We start from the raw sequence: 22,604 nt of genomic DNA, 5'->3' as shown, positions 1-22,604 counted from the left end.
AGGAGACCCGCAGCCAGTCCCCACTTGGACAGCGACATATGAATGTGTGAATGTTATCTTACTTCTCTACTACATAAACCTGCCTTGACCTGGGGTCCAACCATCAGGCAAGACAGATAAAAATCATGCAAACACTACAGTAGCTTCTAACAGATTTTAATGGGATTCTGTCAGCTCAAAATGACAGTATACACCAAGCACATGGCCTATAGGAGATATAGACCCTATAATAAGAGCACCTTTAATGCTTTACCTGCTGCTACCATTCTGTAAAAACAGAAATTCAACCAGATATGTAGATTGGGGAGTTCTGTGCTCCCTGGGTGTGGCCAAGAGGCTCAGTGCACTGCTCCATCCACTGGTTTTGCACATCTCCGCCTCCCTCACAGGGCTGTGGAGTCGGTAAGCCAAACCTGCGACTCCGACTCCTCAATTTCCCTTACACCGACTCCGACACATATTGCTTATATTTAGGTGAAAAATTTATTGTAGTACAATGTGAACCTCAGACATTTAATCATTTTTATGATCCAATAATCAAGATATTTAGATAGAACAGAATATATATTGGTGTACTACCCGGTTTTCATTCTTTTTGGTACAGATACGATATGGATAGACAGATATGGATAAATGGATAGATAGAGCAGATTTCTAATCTGCTTTTGCTATTGAAAACATTATCTATGAGCTCAAAAACCTTTCAGGTGATGCAGTTTTTTAAAAAGTTGATCAGCTTTTGCAGCTGAAAAACGTATCCTCAAAAAACACAGGAAAAACGCTGTGTGAATGTAGCCTTAGATCAGGAACAGAACAGCCATTTATAGGACATTTCATAACTTTCCCAAACTCCTATGAAAAAATATTCAGCACATCCTGCATTGAATTACTGTACCCAATTTATTATATATTTTAGGAGTCGGAGTCGGTCCATTTTATACCGACTCCGACTCCACCAAAATGAGCACCGACTCCACAGCCCTGCTCCCTCACTGGTGAGTGTGAAGCACTGGCTTACCTGAGCGCTCCCTGCAGCCAGTGTGTCAATCACCAATGAGGGAGGCATGCAGAACCAATGGATGGAATGGTGCACCAAGCCTCATGGCCGCACTAAGGGTACAGCAAGCAGCCGTAGCATTGAGGGGTCCTATCTCCTACTAGGACTGTGCTTTGTGTATATTGTTAGTCTGAGGAGGCAGGCTGTACTTTTCCCCAGTTCACACTATACTGGACCCACTCTTTAGAAACATATTTAGACAGACAAGGCTATCACAAAATATTTTAATAATTTACAGCAGATAAACATTATTTTTCATCAACCCATATTTCATTTGAACCTTGTAGGTGGTGGAAAGTGGCTTCGGCTGCTGTGGGACTCTTTAGTGTTCACTCCACCATGCACTGAAATCAAGGTAAGGTTAACCATACGGGTAATTACATATCGTACACATCAACTGCAAGTCACAGGATAAAGTATGGCTGTGCGGCAAATTACACACGGATTCCCTGCTGCTCTGTGTTCTGGCTCTTACAATAAATATCCCTGAAGGTGTGTGTAGCGCTGCACTTCATCCTGGAAGACCACGTTACCGAGGGTACGGAAACAGTGGTAGCTGCAGCCAACAACATATAGGGCCCCATTCATTACTGCATTTGTGCCCCTTTTTTTCTAGTTTTGGCTGGTTTTCATTTACACTTAGTTCTTCTTTTGATTTGCACCTTTTTTTTGCTGTCTATTGTATCTGAATTGCCAGCTTTTAGTTTTACATTCGCCATTATGAGTAGGGTTTCCGGATTACTTCAGCTTATTTATCATTTGCAATGTTTTATATTGTTGCAAATATACTCCAGGCCCTCCTGAGTAATTTCATGTACAATAGTTAATTTAGCACACTGTATGCATCATTCTGCAAAACATTAATTTTGTGCTTAAAACAAAAATAAAATCATACAAGTCAAAGCCATAAACACCGTTTTTTTCCCTTTATGCTAAATTCAGGAACTGCATTGAAGAATTTCACTTAAAAGAACCAAATGTTGAATCTGGCCCATAGTGTAATGGATCCGTAATGCTACAGGCTGACGCCTTCTGTATTAGCTGCAAGTTCTGACAGGTTGGGCTGACAGTTTCATGTGTATGAGCGCGACGGCTGACCGATTGTTAAGGGAAATGTCTATTGGGTAAGACAGATTACCGCTTTTATAAGCTGCTGGCCCACATGGCAGGGGGCAACTTTTTCACAGAGAACACAGGAGTGTCGGCTGAGATGGCTGCCAGCTGAACGAACGGCCGAAGCATCGTTTTGCCGACAGCCTTCTAATGTGAATGGCAGTGACCCAAACTAAAAGTTGCCAATCAGGATGAGAGTTTCAGGTTAAATAGATGCCAAAATGACATTACAGGCATCTGAATACAGGGGTACTAATGATGGACGGGGGACGCTGGAGTGAGAGAAAGGAGGAACCTATAATACTGAAGCTGAGCAGAAGTCAGGGCAAAATGGACCAATTATGACAATATATAATACATTGGATACAGTAGTACAATACAGGACATGCTGTAAATGTTTTCATAAGAATTTGGGAAAGTTCTGAAATGTCCTATAAATGTCTGTTCTGTTCCTGATCTAAGGATCTCGGCTTTTAGTTGAGCTGAATCTGGGCTGTGTTTTATGTACATGCTCAGTAGTGAGGCAGGGATGTGGAGTCGGAGATTTGGCTTAGCGACTTCTCAGCCCTGGCAGACGTTTAATAATGCAGCCACAGAGCGGGTAAACGATTAGGAACTAATGAGCTTGTGCTGGAGTAAAGTGTTAGAGCAGCTTCATCTGAAAATATCAGTAAGAGACATGCAGCATGTGTAATACCTTCTCTTTTATAGTATTGTGGCAGGAAACCCTGCATAATGTTCTATTTTATATAAGAGGAAAGTGGGGTAAATTAATATAAAGTTTCACTCTGTAGTTGAAAACCATGATTGGCATCTCACAGTGAGGGCCTGACTGCCTCTGGGATGGGTCTGGCGGTACAGCTCAGCCTAACTCACTTAAATGCTGCTGAGCAGAAAAAACAAACATCGCTCATGAACAAAACAGTTTCTGGGAAATGGCAGTCATATTTTTACCCTTATGACCCCTTAAAGAAGCACTCAGTATTTTTGTCTGTACAGTGCACCACGGGTTATTTAGTATAGAATAATGTAGAGGCCATTGGACATATCTGCTTTAGTATACATGCAAATTATGAGTTGTCTGCCATTTTGGTTCCTTCTGCTCCAACAGGCTTCCTGTAATATCCCTAGCTTTGCAGACAGAAGGCACAGAGTCTCATTACTGATCTATATTACTGGTAGTGCAGTGTAGTTTAGAACTGCTGAGCCATGATGTGCATTCTGAGTATCATATGTGTTGCCCTCTGCTGGTAACAGGTTTCTCCATGTCAGCTCTAACAAGCAGGAGCAGCACAGTCAAAACTTCTTTTCAAAGCATAGATTCCCCAGTCTACACACAGAACTACCTGTGATAAGGTTCAAAACGATTGGATGTAACAGGGATCGGATAAAACCAAATACTTGAATATTGTTGGTAAGTTAGCATTACACATGCAAAAAAATAATACTGCTGGAGTGCCATGATAAACCAGTTTCATCTTTAGAAACGACAAAAGAAAGTGGGTTTCTTTCAATAAGCCTGTCGAGCAAATAAAACATATTTCTATTTTATTTCCTTAGTTGAAGTGAAAACGTTTCACATCCATAAACAAAGACTTTTCTGCTGTTAACCAATCTGAACAGACAGCATGTCAAATATTGACAACTTCTACATTCTGGATACTGCGCCCGGCAATGGCACAATAGTGTTGGAGAGATGCTTGAGGATAAATGTTTACGAGGAAAACTGTGCCTTTCAAAAACTTCCATAATAGCTTTAAGCCATAGATAGATCATGATGTAAATGGCCAGCTCCAGACAAGACCTGGTTCTGCTTTTAAGTGTATAGAATCGTTACCTGTTTCATAAGAAAATGCAAGCAAAATGACGACAAAATGCTAAGGGCAGAGTAGGCCTTACATCTGTAAATATGGCTGAATTCACAAAGGTGGAGATAAAACAGGAGTCAAAAACTTAGATGACAAAACATAAAAAATAGTCACCAGCATTGCGTGATTCTGTACAGAGGACATCTCTTCTAACACCTTTGTACATTATATACAGAACTACAGTACAAAAAGGAGTCTCTTTCCACAATCTAAATTTTAGAAGAAAAAAAAAAAAGAAGCTAAAAACCAGCATCCGGACTTATAAATAAAGCAGAGAAAGCAAAAGCAAGGAAAACTATTCCACCGATGATAGTCACTGAAAAAGAGGAACAAAACAGAAGAGACAAGTTAGGACTGGTTTGGATATTTTGCTTTGTAAATTTCACTCACTTATCAATCCAACCGATCTAAATCTTTCTATATCCACACACAAACACATACATAACCCGAGGCCAGGTACTGTATCGCACGCATGTGAACGAGGAGCACGAGTCTACAGCAGAGTCCGCCGTGGAGGAGACCACCTTAGCATCGGGGCTAGTCTGGTTTGAATTAATAATTCATGTTTAAAATACAAACACATTTCCTGACCATCACCTATTTATTTTAACATTAAGGCTCCCATACACATTGGACTAAAGATGTCTGAGTCTGCAGATATTGGTCATTAGTCTAAAGTGTATGCCTCCACCATTAATTTTCCACAACCAAACCTTTGGTTCTCTGACAAAAGCCTCTCGCAGAGGACTCTGGCAGCTGCCCACACAAATAACAGGGGCACTCAACTAAACCCAAAACTAAGGTGCAGTCAGAAGGGAAAGATTGTCCAAATCGTTTGACCAACTGCTCTCTCATATGTATGGGGGCTTTAGTCTGGAGAACATGGGAATCTAGAATCTGGCCAGACCTGAAGCAGAAAATTAAGCAGAGCGAACCAGTGACATTTGTGAATCTACCTGAATCGTTTTCTGCTTTGAGTCTCATTCACACATCTATGATCCTGTCCATATAACAGGAATGAACCCCAACAGGGGAAATAACGTGCACAGTTTGGTTAGAAGAAAATTCTTTCCTTCAGCATAAGGATCTGAACACATCACAGCTGGGAACACAAGACTACACTATCACTATGTAGAGGAGGGCTTTATATTTTTTCTTTCTACTCTTAAAACCAGAAGGTATAAAGTACATTGGGGCCTCCAAACTGCCCCCTCAAAAGTATATTGGGAGAATTAGGAATTGGGCACATTGAATTTGCCCATGGTAGATCCTCTGTCACTGCAGATTACAAGTGGATAAAGCAGCTAAGAGAGCATTGGGGAGACAGCCAAGTGATGTGTGTAGCTAGCTTATGGTCAGTCTTTATACAGTGCTGTGCAAATTAATTGGGACAAAGCATTTTTTAAGTAAAATCGTAAGTTGGTTACCAGTCAGTGATTCAAACCAGTTTTAACTGCTTTGAACAGGCACTCACAACTTTTTTACTTGAAAAAAAGCTTTGTCCCAATTAATTTGCACAGCACTGTATGAACCGGTACATACAGTGGGGCAAAAAAGTATTTAGTCAGTCAGCAATAGTGCAAGTTCCACCACTTAAAAATATGAGAGGCGTCTGTAATTTACATCATAGGTAGACCTCAACTATGGGAGACAAACTGAGAAAAAAAAATCCAGAAAATCACATTGTCTGTTTTTTTTTCATTTTATTTGCATATTATGGTGGAAAATAAGTATTTGGTCAGAAACAAGCAATCAAGATTTCTGGCTCTCACAGACCTGTAACTTCTTCTTTAAGAGTCTCCTCTTTCCTCCACTCATTACCTGTAGTAATGGCACCTGTTTAAACTTGTTATCAGTATAAAAAGACACCTGTGCACACCCTCAAACAGTCTGACTCCAAACTCCACTATGGTGAAGACCAAAGAGCTGTCAAAGGACACCAGAAACAAAATTGTAGCCCTGCACCAGGCTGGGAAGACTGAATCTGCAATAGCCAACCAGCTTGGAGTGAAGAAATCAACTGTGGGAGCAATAATTAGAAAATGGAAGACATACAAGACCACTGATAATCTCCCTTGATCTGGTGCTCCACGCAAAATCCCACCCCGTGGGGTCAGAATGATCACAAGAACGGTGAGCAAAAATCCCAGAACCACACAGGGGGACCTAGTGAATGAACTGCAGAGAGCTGGAACCAATGTAACAAGGCCTACCATAAGTAACACACTACGCCACCATGGACTCAGATCCTGCAGTGCCAGACGTGTCCCACTGCTTAAGCCTGTACATGTCCGGGCCCGTCTGAAGTTTGCTAGAGAGCATTTGGATGATCCAGAGGAGTTTTGGGAGAATGTCCTATGGTCTGATGAAACCAAACTGGAACTGTTTGGTAGAAACACAACTTGTCGTGTTTGGAGGAAAAAGAATACTGAGTTGCATCCATCAAACACCATACCTACTGTAAAGCATGGTGGTGGAAACATCATGCTTTGGGGCTGATTCTCTGCAAAGGGGCCAGGACGACTGATCCGGGTACATGAAAGAATGAATGGGGCCATGTATCGTGAGATTTTGAGTGCAAACCTCCTTCCATCAGCAAGGGCATTGAAGATGAAACGTGGCTGGGTCTTTCAACATGACAATGATCCAAAGCACACCGCCAGGGCAATGAAGGAGTGGCTTCGTAAGAAGCATTTCAAGGTCCTGGAGTGGCCTAGCCAGTCTCCAGATCTCAACCCTATAGAAAACCTTTGGAGGGAGTTGAAAGTCCGTGTTGCCAAGCGAAAAGCCAAAAACATCACTGCTCTAGAGGAGATCTGCATGGAGGAATGGGCCAACATACCAACAACAGTGTGTGGCAACCTTGTGAAGACTTACAGAAAACGTTTGACCTCTGTCATTGCCAACAAAGGATATATCACAAAGTATTGAGATGAAATTTTGTTTCTGACCAAATACTTATTTTCCACCATAATATGCAAATAAAATGAAAAAAAAACCAGACAATGTGATTTTCTGGATTTTTTTTTCTCAGTTTGTCTCCCATAGTTGAGGTCTACCTATGATGTAAATTACAGACGCCTCTCATCTTTTTAAGTGGTGGAACTTGCACTATTGCTGACTGACTAAATACTTTTTTGCCCCACTGTATACTGAATAGTTACATATAATTTTTTCTTTCCTAATTACGGTAGTTGTAAGGCTGAGTTCACACGTTGCATTTTTTTCGCGTTTCCGCGGCGGTTTTAACCGCGCGATTTTGCAGCGAAAACGCGAAAAATAAGCATCCCTATGGGATTCCGCAATGCTGTGCTAATGCTGCGGTTTTTACCGCGGCGGAATCGCTTCGCGGTAAAAACCGCAGCATGCTCATTAATTTGCGGAATCGCGGCGATCCCGCACCCATAGGAATGCATTGTTCCGCTTGCTTCCCGCATGTGGCTGTGCACACCATGCGGAAAGTAAGCAGAACAATTGCGGATGGTACCCACGGTCCGGAGGAGAGGAGACTGTCCTCCGGGCTTTGGGTACCATATCCCTGTAAAAAATAGAATTTAAAATAAAAAATATTGTTATTCTCACCCTCCGACGTCCCGCGCAGCCTTCCCGCCTCTCTCCACGCTCCGGTCCCAGTAGTCCTTTGCGAAAATGCTCGCGATGACGTCCGTTCTCGCGGTCATTCGTGCGACGTCATCGCGAACTACCGCGAGACGTCGCGATCCCGCGAGAACTGACGTCATCGCGGGCATTTTCGCAAAGGATTACTGGGAACGGCTGCGCGGGACGTCGGAGGGTAAGAATAACACCGTTTTTTATTTTTTTTTTACATTCTATATTTTACTACTGATGCTGCATAGGCGGCCTCAGTAGTAAAAAGTTGGTCACACTCGTCAAACACTATGTTTGACGAGTGTAACCAACCTGTCAATCAGTTCTCCAAGCGATGCTACAGATCGCTTGGAAAACGCTAGCATTTTGCAAGCTAAATACGCTCGCAAAATGCTAGTTTTTCCGCGGGAAAATCGCGGGAATTTAAAATGCGATTTTCCCGCGGACTGGAATTCCGGAATTCTCGCGGTAATTTCCGCGAGAATTCCGGTACGTGTGAACTTAGCCTTATAAGTAATAAAAATAAATCAACCTGTCTACTTACCGGTTCGAACTGAAATCTTCTGTGCAATCATCCTTCCACCAATGACTGCTAACCCAGTGCAAAGGCAATGTCCTACAGTACCACCAACAGCGACGCCAAACGGGTCCTGCAAGAAAAACACCATGACATTTGCAGTTACTAGTAAGAGCAATAAGGAAACCTGTTGGAGATGACTACTCAAAATTATGAGATAATACCTTTTAGAGAGGCGGTCCTGTGAAGAGGTTAATGTACATTAAAATCTGGGTGTGCTCTTCACTATACTACTTGCCAGCTAAATCTACTGACTACATACTAGATTTAGAGTAAACTTTCAAAGAGGAGTATATCGGCATTCTCGTAATTTCAGAGCGAGTACATCAGCCTCATCAGATCTATTAATGTAATGTGTGCAGTTTGTACTAAGATAAATGGTGACAGATCTGCTCTGAAATTAGACATAGTTTAAAATCTATTATTTAAAATATTTTTTTTTTCCAAAGAAAATATATTCACCTCTCTGGCAGCCAAGACAATAGTAGTTAGCTGTGAGCGATCCCCCCACTCTGCCAGGAACGTCAAAGTGAACGCTTGGACAAAAATTGGGGAGATGAACTGCATCCATTTCTTCTTGGGAACCGCTGGTCCAATTCCACTTTCCACATCACTAGGACCGTTCAGGAGCTTGGTTCTCTGAAGCTTGGAGATTAAAAAAAAAAAAGAAAGAAGGAACTTAGAATATTTGTACAATACTCGACATGTGTGAATTTCTAAGCGATCTTTTGTCAGAAATTAGGGTGGGTGAAATTTTTTCACTGCAGCTTGACGAGGATTGTACAAAAGTAACAAGCGCGATCACCATGGTTAACAAAGTCAGATTTATAAGTACCTCTTCATCCTTTCTTTTGATTTCAGCTTGAACTTCCTCCAGCTCCTCCTGACCTTCATCCGGACTCATTTTTAACCCTTCCCGTAACATTCGAATTCCGAATATTGCAAAAAGAGCCGTGGATACGTAATAGGTGTAAACCCTGGGGATGACTGTGGTGGCGTAGCCAAACAACACTAAGGAGGGGGACAAGGAAAAGGCATCAGGAAACGGAAGCAATGTGGTCATGGACAACAAGAATTAACGCTTCTTAAAAGAGTCTCACAAAATGCATATTTTTACCTAGGATGTCACGAGATAGGTGATAAATGTGTGACTGATGGGGATATGACTGCTTAGACCCCACAATCCAAGAATAGATGCCTATTGTGTGCATGGAGCGCTAATGCATGACTACTTCTCCATAGACCTCTGCGGCAGCGGCAGTGTGTGTGCACAACCATGGCTCCCATAGAGAATAAAACAGTGATCATGCATGTGCACTACTACTCCAATCTGACAGGGGACACGGGATTTTTGGGATCAGCGGGGATCTCAGCCATCAGCCACCCACTGATCATACATTTAACAAGCGAATGGCAAACATATCTTTGGCATTTTCCACATTTAATTTAGGTTGTTTTTACCAATATCTTTCTATGCTGCAAATGTAGCCATGAGCAGAGCTTTATACTAAAACACACAACACCATAATAAACTATGCAAAAAAAAGTCACCTGATAAACAAGTCATCAGTCCTAAGGCAAGCATTGCTCCAGCGAGGACGGTCAAGCGGTTATAGCGCATCGCCATGATGGCAGCTATGAAGAAAGTCTTATCTCCCAGCTCTGACACAATGATCACAGATATGGCCGCTACAAAGGCATGGATGAAGCCCAGGTTAGCAGTGGGGCTGGTGTCTGCATTCCCAACTTGTACAACAGGTGGTTGGGTGGGATTCTGCTGTGGAACAAGGTGAAACATAACCATTATTCATAGCCATTATTCAGTCTGCATATTAAATCGGCATTAAATTGTAATAATAAACCATCACATGTATGTGCACGCTCGCCTCATTGCTGTAATTACAGACTTCAGCCAGAAGTATTTCCAGCGGGAACATAAAATCCAGTGTACAGTCTGGGGTAAGTAGCATCATACATAAAGTTACAGATTACGAGGGCGAGTTGGGTCCGGCTGTTTTCGCTGCATCACTGCGGGATCCCCACTAACACCTACAGGTGCTCTCTTCTAAGATTCATGATAACGGCGGCTCACACCTGTATTCCCCTGGCATGGAAGAGAACAGTATGTCCCTCGGTTGCCTTATGGATCACAAAGGTGAATGACCTAATGCATATGGAAGATCTAACTGCGTCCTTACATGATACCTATGCAAAGTTTAGAGATACTTGGTTTAGCTGGCTACAATAACATTCAGAGGAATATAGATCTTATTGTAGAGATTGTATGAACGGTGGTATCAAAAGAAAGATAGCGAGCATTGAACAGTGGTGTTCTTCCCTCCCCCTGTTACCCTCTCTTATCCTTATTTTTTTCCCCTCTCTTCTTGTTAAATTTCTTTATTGAGTAGTTTATCTTCTCTTTACACCTCTTTTCTTTATTCCGTGTAAAGGTGTTTAGTTATATGGTATTGTTTATACACACAATATGTAAAAATATGGACAGTCTAACATTTATTGATGTGTTGGATTTGTTATATTGTTCTGATTTTCTGAAGTAAAATTCCATAAATAGAGTTATAAAAAAAAAAAAAAAAATCCAGTGTACATACAGCCCCCATCCATCCTGCCGAGCTGACCTAGTAGGATAATTGTAATTCACCGCACACTCATGTGGATTATCATGCCAAATGATTTATGTTTTATTCACACACAATCTGGGAGCGTAACAGAATAATACAGTGGAAGCGATATATACAATGTTTCGGCTCCGCCGATGCCTTTTTCACACAATCGCTTATTCCAAAGACATACTGATAGGGAATTTAGATTGTGAGCCCCATCGGGGACAGTGATGATAATGTGTGCAAACTGTAAAGCGCTGCGGAATATGTTAGCGCTATATAAAAATAAAGATTATTATTCCAGTGCCAGAAAGGAGAAGGGTATAAAGAGAAGGCATGAAGATCCCTGTGATGTCACAGAGAAACTAGTTAAATGTTAATATTCTTGTCGGGTGCAGGATCACCATCAATGGCTGGTAGGGATCTGCAGGGGTTAATGTTCCGAGCGGCGCTCCCGCGCCTGGCTGAGTCGGCGTGTGTCCGTTATACCAGCACCTCGTACATCACGAGACCGGCTGCACACTAACATTTATTCCTGAGCTGACCCAGTATTCAGTGTAAAGCAAACAGCCAGCAGCCGATATAAAAGTGCATGTGTATGGGAAATGGTCACAAGGGAGTACGATAGGGCACTGCTGTCAAAAAGAAAATGACTGTTAGGCCATGTGCACACGATGCAGATTTGCAGCGTTTCCGCAGTGGATTTTACCGCGCAGAAACATTGCATATCCGCATTGTGATGTACAGTACCTTTAAAATGAATGAAAAAAAAAAAAATGCTGTGCAGACGCTGCGGATTTTTCCACGCGGTTTTCCTGCGGTACAAAATCCGCAGCATGTTACTTCTTTTGTGCGGTTTTCTATCTCCCGTTACCAAATCCGCAGGGGGAAGACCGCAATGGAAAAACGCACAAAAACCGCATGAAAACCGCGTGAAAAATGGAAGAAATCCGCAGGAAAAATGCAGGTCATTTGACCTGTGGTTTTCTTCCATTCTGCACGGAAAAATCCGCAGGGCTCAAAACTCCGTCTGCACTCAGCCTTAGGCTATGTGCCCACGTAGCGTTTTATTCCGGACACTAAAAACCGGACTCCTTCCCAGAAATCGCGCGTTTTTTTCCGCGCGATTTCACCGCGATTATGCCACGATTTTCGCGTGCGATATTCAAGCACTTTCCAAGCGATTTGAAGCATCGCTTGGAAAGTGATTGACAGGTTGGTCACACTCGTCAAACATAGTGTTTGACAAGTGTGACCAGGTTTTTACTATTGAGGCCGGCTATGCGGCCTCAATAGTAAAAGATAGAATGTTAAAAATGCAAAAAAAAATTGGGGTATATTTACCTTCCGGCTTCCCGCGCTGCCATCCCGGGCCTCAGCGTTCCCAGTAATGCCTTGCGAGACCTGTGATAACGTTGGTCTCGCGTTGCTATAGCGATCTCGCGAGACCGCTAGAGTCACGCAAGACTACGTCATCACAGGACCCTGCCGCAAGGCATTACTGGGAACGCTTAGGCCGGGAATGCAGCGCGGGACGCCGGAAGGTAAATATACCCCGATTTTTTACTCTTTTTTTTACAGGGGTATGGTACCCAGGGCCTGGAGGACAGTCTCCTCTCCTCCACACCGTGGGTACCAACCGCACATGAGACGCTTAACTTCCCGCATGGTGGGCATAGCCACATGCGGGAAGTAAGCGATTCTCATGCATTCCTATGGGTGCGGAATCGCAGCAATTCTTTGCGATTCCGCACAAAAGAATGAGCATGCTGCGTTTTTCCGCGATGCGATTCCGCCGTGAAAGAAAGCGCAGCATTAGCACCAGGGCTGTGGAGTCGGAGTCGTGGAGTCGGTGCTCATTTTGGTGGAGTCGGAGTCGGTATAAAATGGACCGACTCCGACTCCTAAAATATATAATAAATTGGGTACAGTAATTCAATGCAGGATGTGCTGAATATTTTTTCATAGGAGTTTGGGAAAGTTATGAAATGTCCTATAAATGGCTGTTATATTCCTGATCTAAGGCTACATTCACACACAGCGTTTTTCCTGTGTTTTTTGAGGATACGTTTTTCAGCTGCAAAAGCAGATCATCTTTTTAAAAAACTGCATCACCTGAAAGGTTTTTGAGCTCATAGATAATGTTTTCAATAGCAAAAGCAGATTAGAAATCTGCTCTATCCATTTATCCATATCTGTCTATCCATATCGTATCTGTACCAAAAAGAATGAAAACTGGGTAGTACACCAATATATATTCTGTTCTATATAAATATCTTGATTATTGGATCATAAAAATGATTAAATGTCTGAGGTTCACATTGTACTACAATAAATTTTTCACTTAAATATAAGCAATATGTGTGGGAGTCGGAGTCGGAGTCGTGGAGTCGGAGTCGGTGTAAGGGAAATTGAGGAGTCGGAGTCGCAGGTTTGGCTTACCGACTCCACAGCCCTGATTAGCACAGCATGTGCGGAATGCCATAGGAATGCATGGGGGGCGTTCCGTACACGATTTTTAAACGTTTTTGAGCCGAAAATCGCGGCAAAAACGCTTAAAAATCGCTACGTGGGCACACAGCCTAAGGCAACTTATAGAATACACTTGGCAGTGTAGGACATGAAAAATCACTGCCAGCCGAATCCATCTAACACACACTAAGGACGCTAATACTTTAGCAATTGGGGAAGATACATTTGCTGCAGACGGTTATAAAAAAGCAATCAAAAATGTCCAATGATATTCCTATAGAAAACTAAATGTACAGCAATGTGAGACAAAGTATTGACATTATGGAGGAGAAGTGGAGCAGAAGCTATTGCCAGCCGCATTGCTGGTTTTAAAATGTTTCTCTAAAAGTAAAAAAAATAAATTAAAAAGATGGAATCTGATTTTACTCTACTTTCCACTTTTGCTAAATCTTCCAATAAGTAAGCTTTCCCTTTTTGGAGCTATTTGATATGATTGAGGTATTTCAACAAGGTAAGCTATCCCTGATCCATCAGATACAGGATGACATTGACTACTAGGGGGACAACCAATGAGACCCCCAGCGATCCCGACAATAGGGCTCTGCAGCCCAGCCTGTATAAAGCAGCGGTAGATCATGGGCCGGTCAGGGTACAGCCGACAGAGAACGAGTAGGATCAATGCGCCCATGACGGACCTCCACTCCATCCAGGCAGGGCACTAAAGAGCCCCAATCTCAGGATTACTGGGGGTTCCTGAAGCAGTACTGCCCCACTGATCAGGAGTTCGTTCCTAATCCTATGGATAGAGGATACCTTACCATTGTGGGAAAAACCCCTTTAAACATAAAGGAGCAATTTTGATTTTGCTTTAGTGTCCCTTTAAATTTTTTTTGTGTTAAAACAAGTAAATCATCTATCCATAGAATAGGTGACAATTAAGTTATTGTGGGTTCAACTAATGAGACCCAGTCACCAAAATGTGTCCTCTGTTGGTATAGGGCAGTGGTTGTGCCAGAATAGCCCTAATATTTCACTTTTTTGTGCATGCAGCTGGACAATGACAATCCTGACCCCAGACACTAGAGAGACATTTCTAGGACAAAGCTTTGCACCTCTGGACAACATATATGCTCAACTCCCATACCACTACACCACACAACCCAAAAATAAGAGAAACCTCAGAGCCATGAAACAGCCGATGGCAATCCTTCTAGGACAGAGTCATTAGAGCTGATGGGCTCAAGATGGACATACTCTCTGCCTTCACAATACAGCAATGAAACAGCAGATGGAGCAAGAATCTGATAAAGAAGCTGACTGTACAACAGGCCATGGCCTCTCTGCAGGAGGTACAAGAGATTCATTTTAATTAATCGGATTAACGAAGGAGAAAATAAAAGGTCACATCATTAACGCTGCAGCCCATATAGAAGATACAGTGGAAAGCTGGAACCAAAATTGGCACAAAACGTATTGATGAAGAAATGTCTATCACTTCAATGACCAGTATGACCAGGACATTCAGTAATAGGTCATGACACAAACAGGACGAGCAAACAGTAGTACTGCACTGCTTAAAGGGGAATTGGCTTTTCTACATATTTTTTACCATTTGCTGACTTTCCAATACAAGGCTGTAAAACAAGAAAATGTATGTGTGCCAATGGTTCTCTCTGGAGCTGGAGGTATAATACCCAGTTCACAGCTCACAGTAGGTTGCTGAAGGCTAAATATTGTTCTGGGCTGTAGATTTATCACCTACAATCTTTATGATATACAGTTAGGTCCATATATATTTGGACAGAGACAACATTTCTAATTTTGGTTCTAGACATTACCACAATGAATTTTAAACAAAACAATTCAGATGCAGTTGAAGTTCAGACTTTCAGCTTTCATTTGAGGGTATCCACATTAAAATTGGATGAAGGGTTTAGGAGTTTCAGCTCATTAACATGTGCCACCCTGTTTTTAAGGGGACCAAAAGTAATTGGACAGATTAAATCATTGTAAATAAAATGTTCATTTCTAGTACTTGGTTGAAAACCCTTTGTTGGCAATGACTGCCTGAAGTCTTGAACTCATGGACATCACCAGACGCTGTGTTTCCTCCTTTTTGATGCTCTGCCAGGCCTTCACTGTGGTGGTTTTCAGTTGCTGTTTGTTTGTGGGCCTGTCTGAAGTTTAGTTTTTAACAAGTGAAATGCATGCTCAATTGGGTTGAGATCAGGTGACTGACTTGGCCATTCAAGAATATTCCACTTCTTTGCTTTAATAAACTCCTGGGTTGCTTTGGCTTTATGTTTTGGGTCATTGTCCATCTGTAGTGTGAAACGACGACCAATCAGTTTGGCTGCATTTGGCTGGATCTGAGCACACAGTATGGCTCTGAATACCTCAGAATTCATTTGGCTGCTTCTGTCCTGTGTCACATCATCAATAAACACTAGTGACCCAGTGCCACTGGCAGCCATGCATGCCCACGCCATCACACTGCCTCCGCCGTGTTTCACAGATGATGTGGTATGCTTTGGATCATGAGCTGTACCACGCCTTCGCCATACTTTTCTCTTTCCATCATTCTGGTAGACGTTGATCTTGGTTTCATCTGTCCAAAGAACGTTCTTCCAGAACTGTGCTGGCTTTTTTAGATTTTTTTTTAGCAAAGTCCAGTTTAGCCTTTTGATTCTTGATGCTTATGAGTGGCTTGCACCATGCAGTGAACCCTCTGTATTTACTTTCATGCAGTCTTCTCTTCATGGTAGATTTGGATATTGATACGCCTACCTCCTGGAGAGTGGTGTTCACTTGGTTGGCTGTTGTGAAGGGGTTTCTCTTCACCATGGAGATAATTCTGCGATCATCCATCACTGTTGTCTTCCGTGGGCACCCAGGTCTTTTTGCATTGATCAGTTCACCAGTGCTTTCTTTCTTTCTCAGGATGTACCAAACTGTAGATTTTGCCACTCCTAATGTTGTAGCAAATTCTCGGATGGGTTTTTTCTGTTTTTGCAGCTTAAGGATGTCTTGTTTCACCTGCATGGAGAGCTCCTTTGACCACTGTTTCCTTCACAGCAAAACCTTCCAAATGCAAGCACCACACCTCAAATCAACTCCAGGCCTTTTATCTGCTTAATTGAGAATGACATAACGAAGGGATTGCCCACACCTGTCCATGAAATAGCCTTGGAGTCAATTGTCCAATTACTTTTGGTCCCTTTAAAAACAGGGAGGCACATGTTAAGGAGCTGAAACTCCTAAACCCTTCATCCAATTTTAATGTGGATGCTCTCAAATGAAAGCTGAAAGTCTGAACTTCAACTGCGTCTGAATTGTTTTGTTTAAAATTCATTGTGGTAATATCTAGAACCAAAATTAGAAAAATGTATAACAGGCCATAAGTAGAGTAGCCATCTATGCTTTTTGAATGTCAAAAGGGGGGGGGGGGGGGGGGGGGGAAAAAAACATTTTAGGAATAATGCCCAAAACATGTCACTTCAAAGCACTTCAGTGACCTATCACAGACTGACTTACAGAGGAAGACTTCCTCCAGCAGTTTACTTCCTTCTAATGGGCATATGGCAACCTCTGAGAAACAACCCTATAGCATTATATGTCCTCCACCAAACTGTACTACTGGCACAATAGTTAGGTAACTTTCTCCTGGCATTTGTCAAACCCAGACTCAGACTGCTAGATAGAGAACACGTTTCCACTGCTCCAGAGTCCAGTGGTGGCGACTTTACACCACTCTATGCAATGCTTGGCATTGTGCTTGGTGGTGTTAAGGCTGCATGCAGCTTCTTTCCCACTGAAACCTATGTAATGAAGGTCCAAGAGCATAATTCTGTGCTGTTAATGGCAGGGCAAGTTGGTACACTACAGTTATGGAGCCTGCAGAGCGTTGTTGACTTTTATGCACTATGCGCCTCAATCCTGGCGACCCCCATTCTGTAGTTTTATGTGATCTCCACTTAAAGGAAATCTGTCACCCCATTTTTCAAGTATCAGCTGCCTGCACCGCCATCAGGGACTTATCTACAGCATTCTGGAATGCTGTAGATAAGCCCCCTATGTAACCTGAAAGATAAGAAAAATGAGTAATATTATACTCACCGAGCGGCGGTCCGGTCTTGGTCCGATGGGTGTTGTGGTCCGGCGCCTCCCATCTTCAGACGGTGACGTCATCTTCTTTGCTGCCTGTCGTGGCTCCTGCGCAGGCGCACTGCTCTGCCCTGTTGAGGGCAGAGCAGAAAACTGCAGTGCGCAGGCGCCAGACCTCTCCCATCGGACCAAAACCGGACCGCCCCTGGGTGTGTACAACTAATTTTTCTCAACTTTCAAGGTTACATCGGGGGCTTATCTAGAGCATTACAGAAAGCTGTAGATAAGCCCCTGATGGCGGTGCCGGCAGCTGATACTCGACAAATGGGGTGACAGATTCCTTTTACTGGCTGAGTTGCACTGGTTCCTAAAAGGTTTCTACTTTTCAATAATACCACTCATAGTTGGTAGTTTCATATCCATGCACACAAGATATCACAATTGCAATAGTCTTGCAATTTAACACAAAAAAAAAATATAAATAAAAAAAAAATCACCTTATTAGACCTGTTTCACATAGCTAACATTCTCGATCCGAGTACAGCTTGTGATATGTGGACCGGCTATGGGTCTTGCCTACATGGATCGAGTTTGGGTCATCAGCTGACAGTCCGGACATTGCAATCTGTGCCCGGACCGTAAATGCTGGATGTGAAACTGGCCTTCTAATGACTAGCACCCAGCAGGCTCCAGCGGAGCATTAACATCTCTGCGCTGCGCACAGCTGCTCATTAATAATGCAGCCGGTTTCTGGGCAACTCACGCTGGTACTTCATGGTACACACAATGATGCCAACTAATCGTCAGAATATTAAATGTCCCAGGAATGAGGAAGTTGTGCGGCTCCTAAGTAAACTCACACCTTTACAGATCGCGTTTCACAATTCTACTATGGGGAGAACACGGTGATCAGGATTCATCATTCTTTTACGCCTTTTTGAAGTTTGGATTTTTAGAATTTTTTTACTTTAGTGCCCAATTCATTATGGCTTTTGCACCAGTTTTACTCTAGTGTACTCAACAATATAGAAGCGTTATTCATTATCTGGATGATTTTGGCCAATTCATTTTCAAAACTCTCGAGCAAAGTTACTACAGTGGAGCGCAAAATCTGACTTTTTGGTGCGGCTGAGGACTGACATACACATTCTAAAGCCTATTTAAAAGAGTGCGAGACATAACTTACAGATTGTCGCCAATAACCCACCAGAATTAAAAAAGACAAAAAAACCCACATCTGATGAATCAACACTAGTGATGAGCGAATGAGCTCGGGTAAGGCGTTTCGCGAGCATGTTCGGGTGCTATCCAAGTGTTTTCGAAAAATATGTTTGAGTCCCCTTGCCTGCATGTCACGAGGCTATTCGACAGTCGCGAGACACACAGCAGCAGGAACGCAAACATTTTTCGAGCACGCTGAAGATACTCGGTTAGCACCCAAGAATGGCGGATAACGCCTTATCTGAGCACGCTTTCTCATCACTAACTGAGACTTATGTATGTTAATATACAGCTCTTTAAACAGCTAAACAGGAAAGCTAATGGAGAACCCCAGGCATGCTACCTTTCCATCTCAAATTGTGAGCAATGTTACTCAGTTCTTCAGACAGATTCAGTCCCTACAGTGGGACCGCGCATCTATAGGACATTTATGGCATATTCTGTTGATAAGACGTTAATATCCCAAATTCCCCTTTAAAGCATCACACACATCGCAGAAAGCATGTGCTATGATTTTCAACTTAATTCACTGCTCAAAGCCACTGAAAAATCTACACGTATCAAAGGCCAAAATCTGTGTCAACTCCGCAATGTAGTAGACATGGTGTAAACTAGAAGACTATTGTATCGGTGCAGGTCTTTTCCACTGGACTGGGGTTTATACTATATACATGACTGTCACTTGCTGCAGATTTTCATTGCGGACACAAAGACAAGGGTTACACACCAGGGTGTCTGACTGCTTTCACCAACTCACACTGCAATGACGATTTTCAGCCCACCCACCCCTAAAAAAAGGCATTTATGTAAAAGGAAAAAAGTTCCAACATGTCCCATGTGCGTACAATGAAGCACTTTGGCTGACTGTACTACACATGGAAATCCTCAGCTGGATAGAGCCACTCTGTTAGCAGCTTATACAAGGAGAAAAAGTGGAAAAAAGCCCACTCCAAGAACATGATAATAAGCGCAGTGTATCCAAATGACCAGAACGAGTACCATATCCCAGCCACTGCATCATCGAGACGTGGTACAATGTTAGCTCAGCAAGAAGGTGCCGCCGACAAGTCTGTAATAACCATGGAGCGTCATCCTGCAAACAGTTTGCTTTATTGATCATAAGAAGAAGTGGTGAGGATTTTGGATTAGAATCCATTCACGGTCAGTGATGTAGGGAGAGGTCTGGCATCTGTGGGCCGATGCCGAGAGCCGCACCTAGACCCTGCATCTTACATAACGCTGGCACATCAGACGCCTGTATGCTGCCTTGGGCAATCCACAACATCAATGTGCAGAATATCCGCAGCAAGCCCGAATTACGGGCTCACCTATTCTGCTGCTTCAGGGTTGGGATTTCACAATCTCTTTTGCAGAAATCACAAGTGAGGTCACCCTAAAGCAGCCAGCTAAATACTGAAAAATTCCTCTTAAAGGGACCGTGTCCACTTCTCATATTCATGACCTAATTATTTGAACAGGAGCTTATCTGCAAATCTTCACAACTAAACTACTCTTGTCTACATCGAGTTGCAGCCAGAGGTTAGAACAGCCAGTCAATGGGGGTGCCAGGTATCAGACCCCCACCGATCCGATAACTCGTGACCCATCCTAAAGACAGGTCCTAAAGAGAAAGTGCAGGAGAACTTGTAATCTTTACTGCAATCCAAGCACTGTTTTTTTTTGTTTTGTTTTTTTTTTTTCATGTAAAGCGTTTACATGCAACTCTGCCCTATATCAGAAGAAAATGCTGAGTGCTTCAGCTGTGAGGATACTGCAGACAACCCGCTGTAAGGACCAAGATCAGCGATTACATAGATCCTGGCCATTTAAAGAGTCATTGGTCATGTAGGTGTTTAGCTACAGGAAGGAGGATCTTCTTCCTCTAAAGGCCCCATCTCACATAGCGAGATCGCTAATGCGTCACCGATTTTGTGTACTCGCCTGCGATCTCGCTACATTTGACACGCAGCAGTGACCGGCCCCCCCGCTGGATATCGCTGATCGTGCAGGAATGTCCTGGGCCATTTTTTCGTCATCGACATCGCGCTGGCCAGCGCGCATCGCTGTGTTTGATCGCTGGATTGTTGCTGCGTCGCTGAAGAGATCTGCCTGTTTGGCAGCTTACTAGCGATCATTAAGCAACGCACCAGCAATCCCTACCAGGTTGTATCGTTGTCGGGATCGCTGGTGCGTTGCTAAGTGAAACAGGACCCTTAGGGTAGGTGCACGATCAGTAAACGCTGTGGGCTGGACGCTGTGTACTTGTGCAGCGTCCAACCCGCAGTGTTCAGATGCTACAGCATAGTGGATGGGATTTCAAGACATCCCATGTCTACTGCGTCCAGAGATGCCCAAGGAGACGGACATGCGGCGCAGTTTTACAGACCCCAGTATGTCTATCTTGTGGAGATGCGAGCCTCTGCAAGACAGATTTCACCCATACATGTACTGGATGTGGTGAATCCGCACGATTCAGTGACCACATGTGGATTCACCGGCCTTCAATATCCGGCATCACTTTGGGTGCAGCGGACGTGATGTGTCCAAAGTGCTGCCGAGCGTCTGCACTTCCCCTTAATTGGCTCCCTGCGACATGATGGTGGCAATACCAACATGAGGTCTACCAGGAGCCACTACACCTGCCACAGCCGAAGGCCACGAGGGCTAGAGATCGCCTGGCAGTTTATCACCTACAGACAAGGGGGCTTTGGTATAGTGAGGATAACCAAGGAGAATGGAAGGAAGCCGTCAGCAGATCACACTGGGCTGTTCACGGGGGACAAAAGGGAAACAAGGCGACTAAAGTGACAGAAGACAGTTTATTAGAAGTTGTCTAGTTTAACGGAAATATATGTATATAGTATCTCAGCTCGTACGGCTACGGCCAGAAGGAAAAAACAAAAACGGGATACGTCTGAAGTGTCACCCTCTGTCCCGTCACCTATAAGGAAATATATGTATTCACACACCATATAACATACACATGTATACATACACACACACATATATATATATATATATACACACACACACTATTTACCAGCATACATATATACAATGCACTAACCTACATATACACACACACTGTACTAACCTACATATATACACACACTAAATACTAGCATACATATACACACTGTGCCAACATACAAACACGCATATATATACATACACATACATACACACTAAATACTAGCATATATATATACACACACACACTTTCCTAGCGCACACACATTCGCCCCACATCTCCCAGGCCGCGGCCTCACCTCCGCCCGGGCCAGCTCCTCGGGTCTCTGGGGCAGCGGCGGCTCGTGGTTGCGGTGGGTCCCGTCGTCCTCCTGGATGGCCGGCACCAGGCCGGGGAGAAGCAGCACACAGAGGCCGCAGAGGAGCAGGGCCGGCGGGCATCTCCCCCGCTGTGCCGCCTCCATGGAGTCGTTGGGAGCTCGGTCTTAGAGGAACTTGTTGGCCGCCGTTCCCGTCCGGCCGGTTCTCCCGTCTCCACACCGCACTCACACAGCCCGCCCCTCTGCCATCGTCAGCTGCAGAAAATCTAACCCGCCGAGGCGACCAGCTCACTAGCCCGCGGCCCATTGGTCAGAGGCAGTGACACAGGAAGTGCGTAACGCCTACGACAGCAGGGACTGTGCTGGGCTCAAGCCAAGAACAGACGCCATTTTCTTGAAGAGATGTGGACTGGTAGAGGCATCAGCCGCTACAACAAGCCGGCGAGGATAAGCAGACAACAGGCGGCTACGCCGGCCATTCTCTAGCGTTCAGAACATGGACACGTGACCTCCTGCGAGCGACCCCCAGCTCCCCCTAGTGGTCATAGAAACAGGAACGCCAGTGCCCCTAGTGTCAGCTCTGCTAGTTGGCAAAAACATCTGCTCTAGTTTAGGCCTCGTTCGCACCTTCAGTATTTGGTCAGTTTTTACCTCAGTATTTGTTTTTCCAAT

The 22,604-nt window shown here is 43.7% G+C and overlaps 1 protein-coding gene across 2 annotated transcripts; it reads right to left on the bottom strand.

Moving 5' to 3' along the window:
- Positions 1-3,701: 3,701 nt before the first annotated feature.
- Positions 3,702-22,326, bottom strand: TMEM165 (transmembrane protein 165). 2 transcript variants are annotated; one of them, XM_073583556.1, is made up of 6 exons: positions 21,912-22,326; positions 9,776-9,998; positions 9,060-9,235; positions 8,687-8,869; positions 8,192-8,297; positions 3,702-4,354 (listed from the first exon to the last, which is right to left on the bottom strand). In XM_073583556.1, the coding sequence occupies exons 1-6, from the start codon at positions 22,074-22,076 to the stop codon at positions 4,278-4,280; spliced, it is 930 nt and encodes a 309-aa protein (XP_073439657.1). In that variant the 5' UTR covers positions 22,077-22,326; the 3' UTR covers positions 3,702-4,277. The 2 variants fall into 2 exon arrangements, with proteins under 2 accessions (XP_073439657.1, XP_073439656.1); XM_073583555.1 differs by having other exon boundaries at positions 9,776-10,001; positions 21,912-22,323.
- Between the last annotated feature and the right edge of the window lie 278 nt (positions 22,327-22,604).

Source organism: Dendrobates tinctorius, unplaced genomic scaffold, assembly GCF_039654945.1.
Source record: "Dendrobates tinctorius isolate UK_male_01 unplaced genomic scaffold, ASM3965494v1 ptg000079l, whole genome shotgun sequence".
NCBI classification, from domain to species: Eukaryota; Metazoa; Chordata; class Amphibia; order Anura; family Dendrobatidae; genus Dendrobates; species Dendrobates tinctorius.
The sequence above is the reverse complement of the archived record's forward strand: the minus strand, read 5'-3'. Positions and strand labels throughout refer to the sequence as shown.

Excerpts from the sequence above, each read along its gene's own strand:
- TMEM165 (XM_073583555.1), bottom strand. The coding sequence starts at position 22,076 with ATGGAGGCGGCACAGCGGGGGAGATGCCCGCCGGCCCTGCTCCTCTGC. Across the intron at positions 10,002-21,911 it reads AGGAGCTGGCCCGGGCGGAG|CAGAATCCCACCCAACCACC; the intron begins GTGAGGCCGCGG and ends CTTGTTCCACAG. Across the intron at positions 4,355-8,191 it reads GAAGATTTCAGTTCGAACCG|TGACTATCATCGGTGGAATA; the intron begins GTAAGTAGACAG and ends CCTCTTTTTCAG.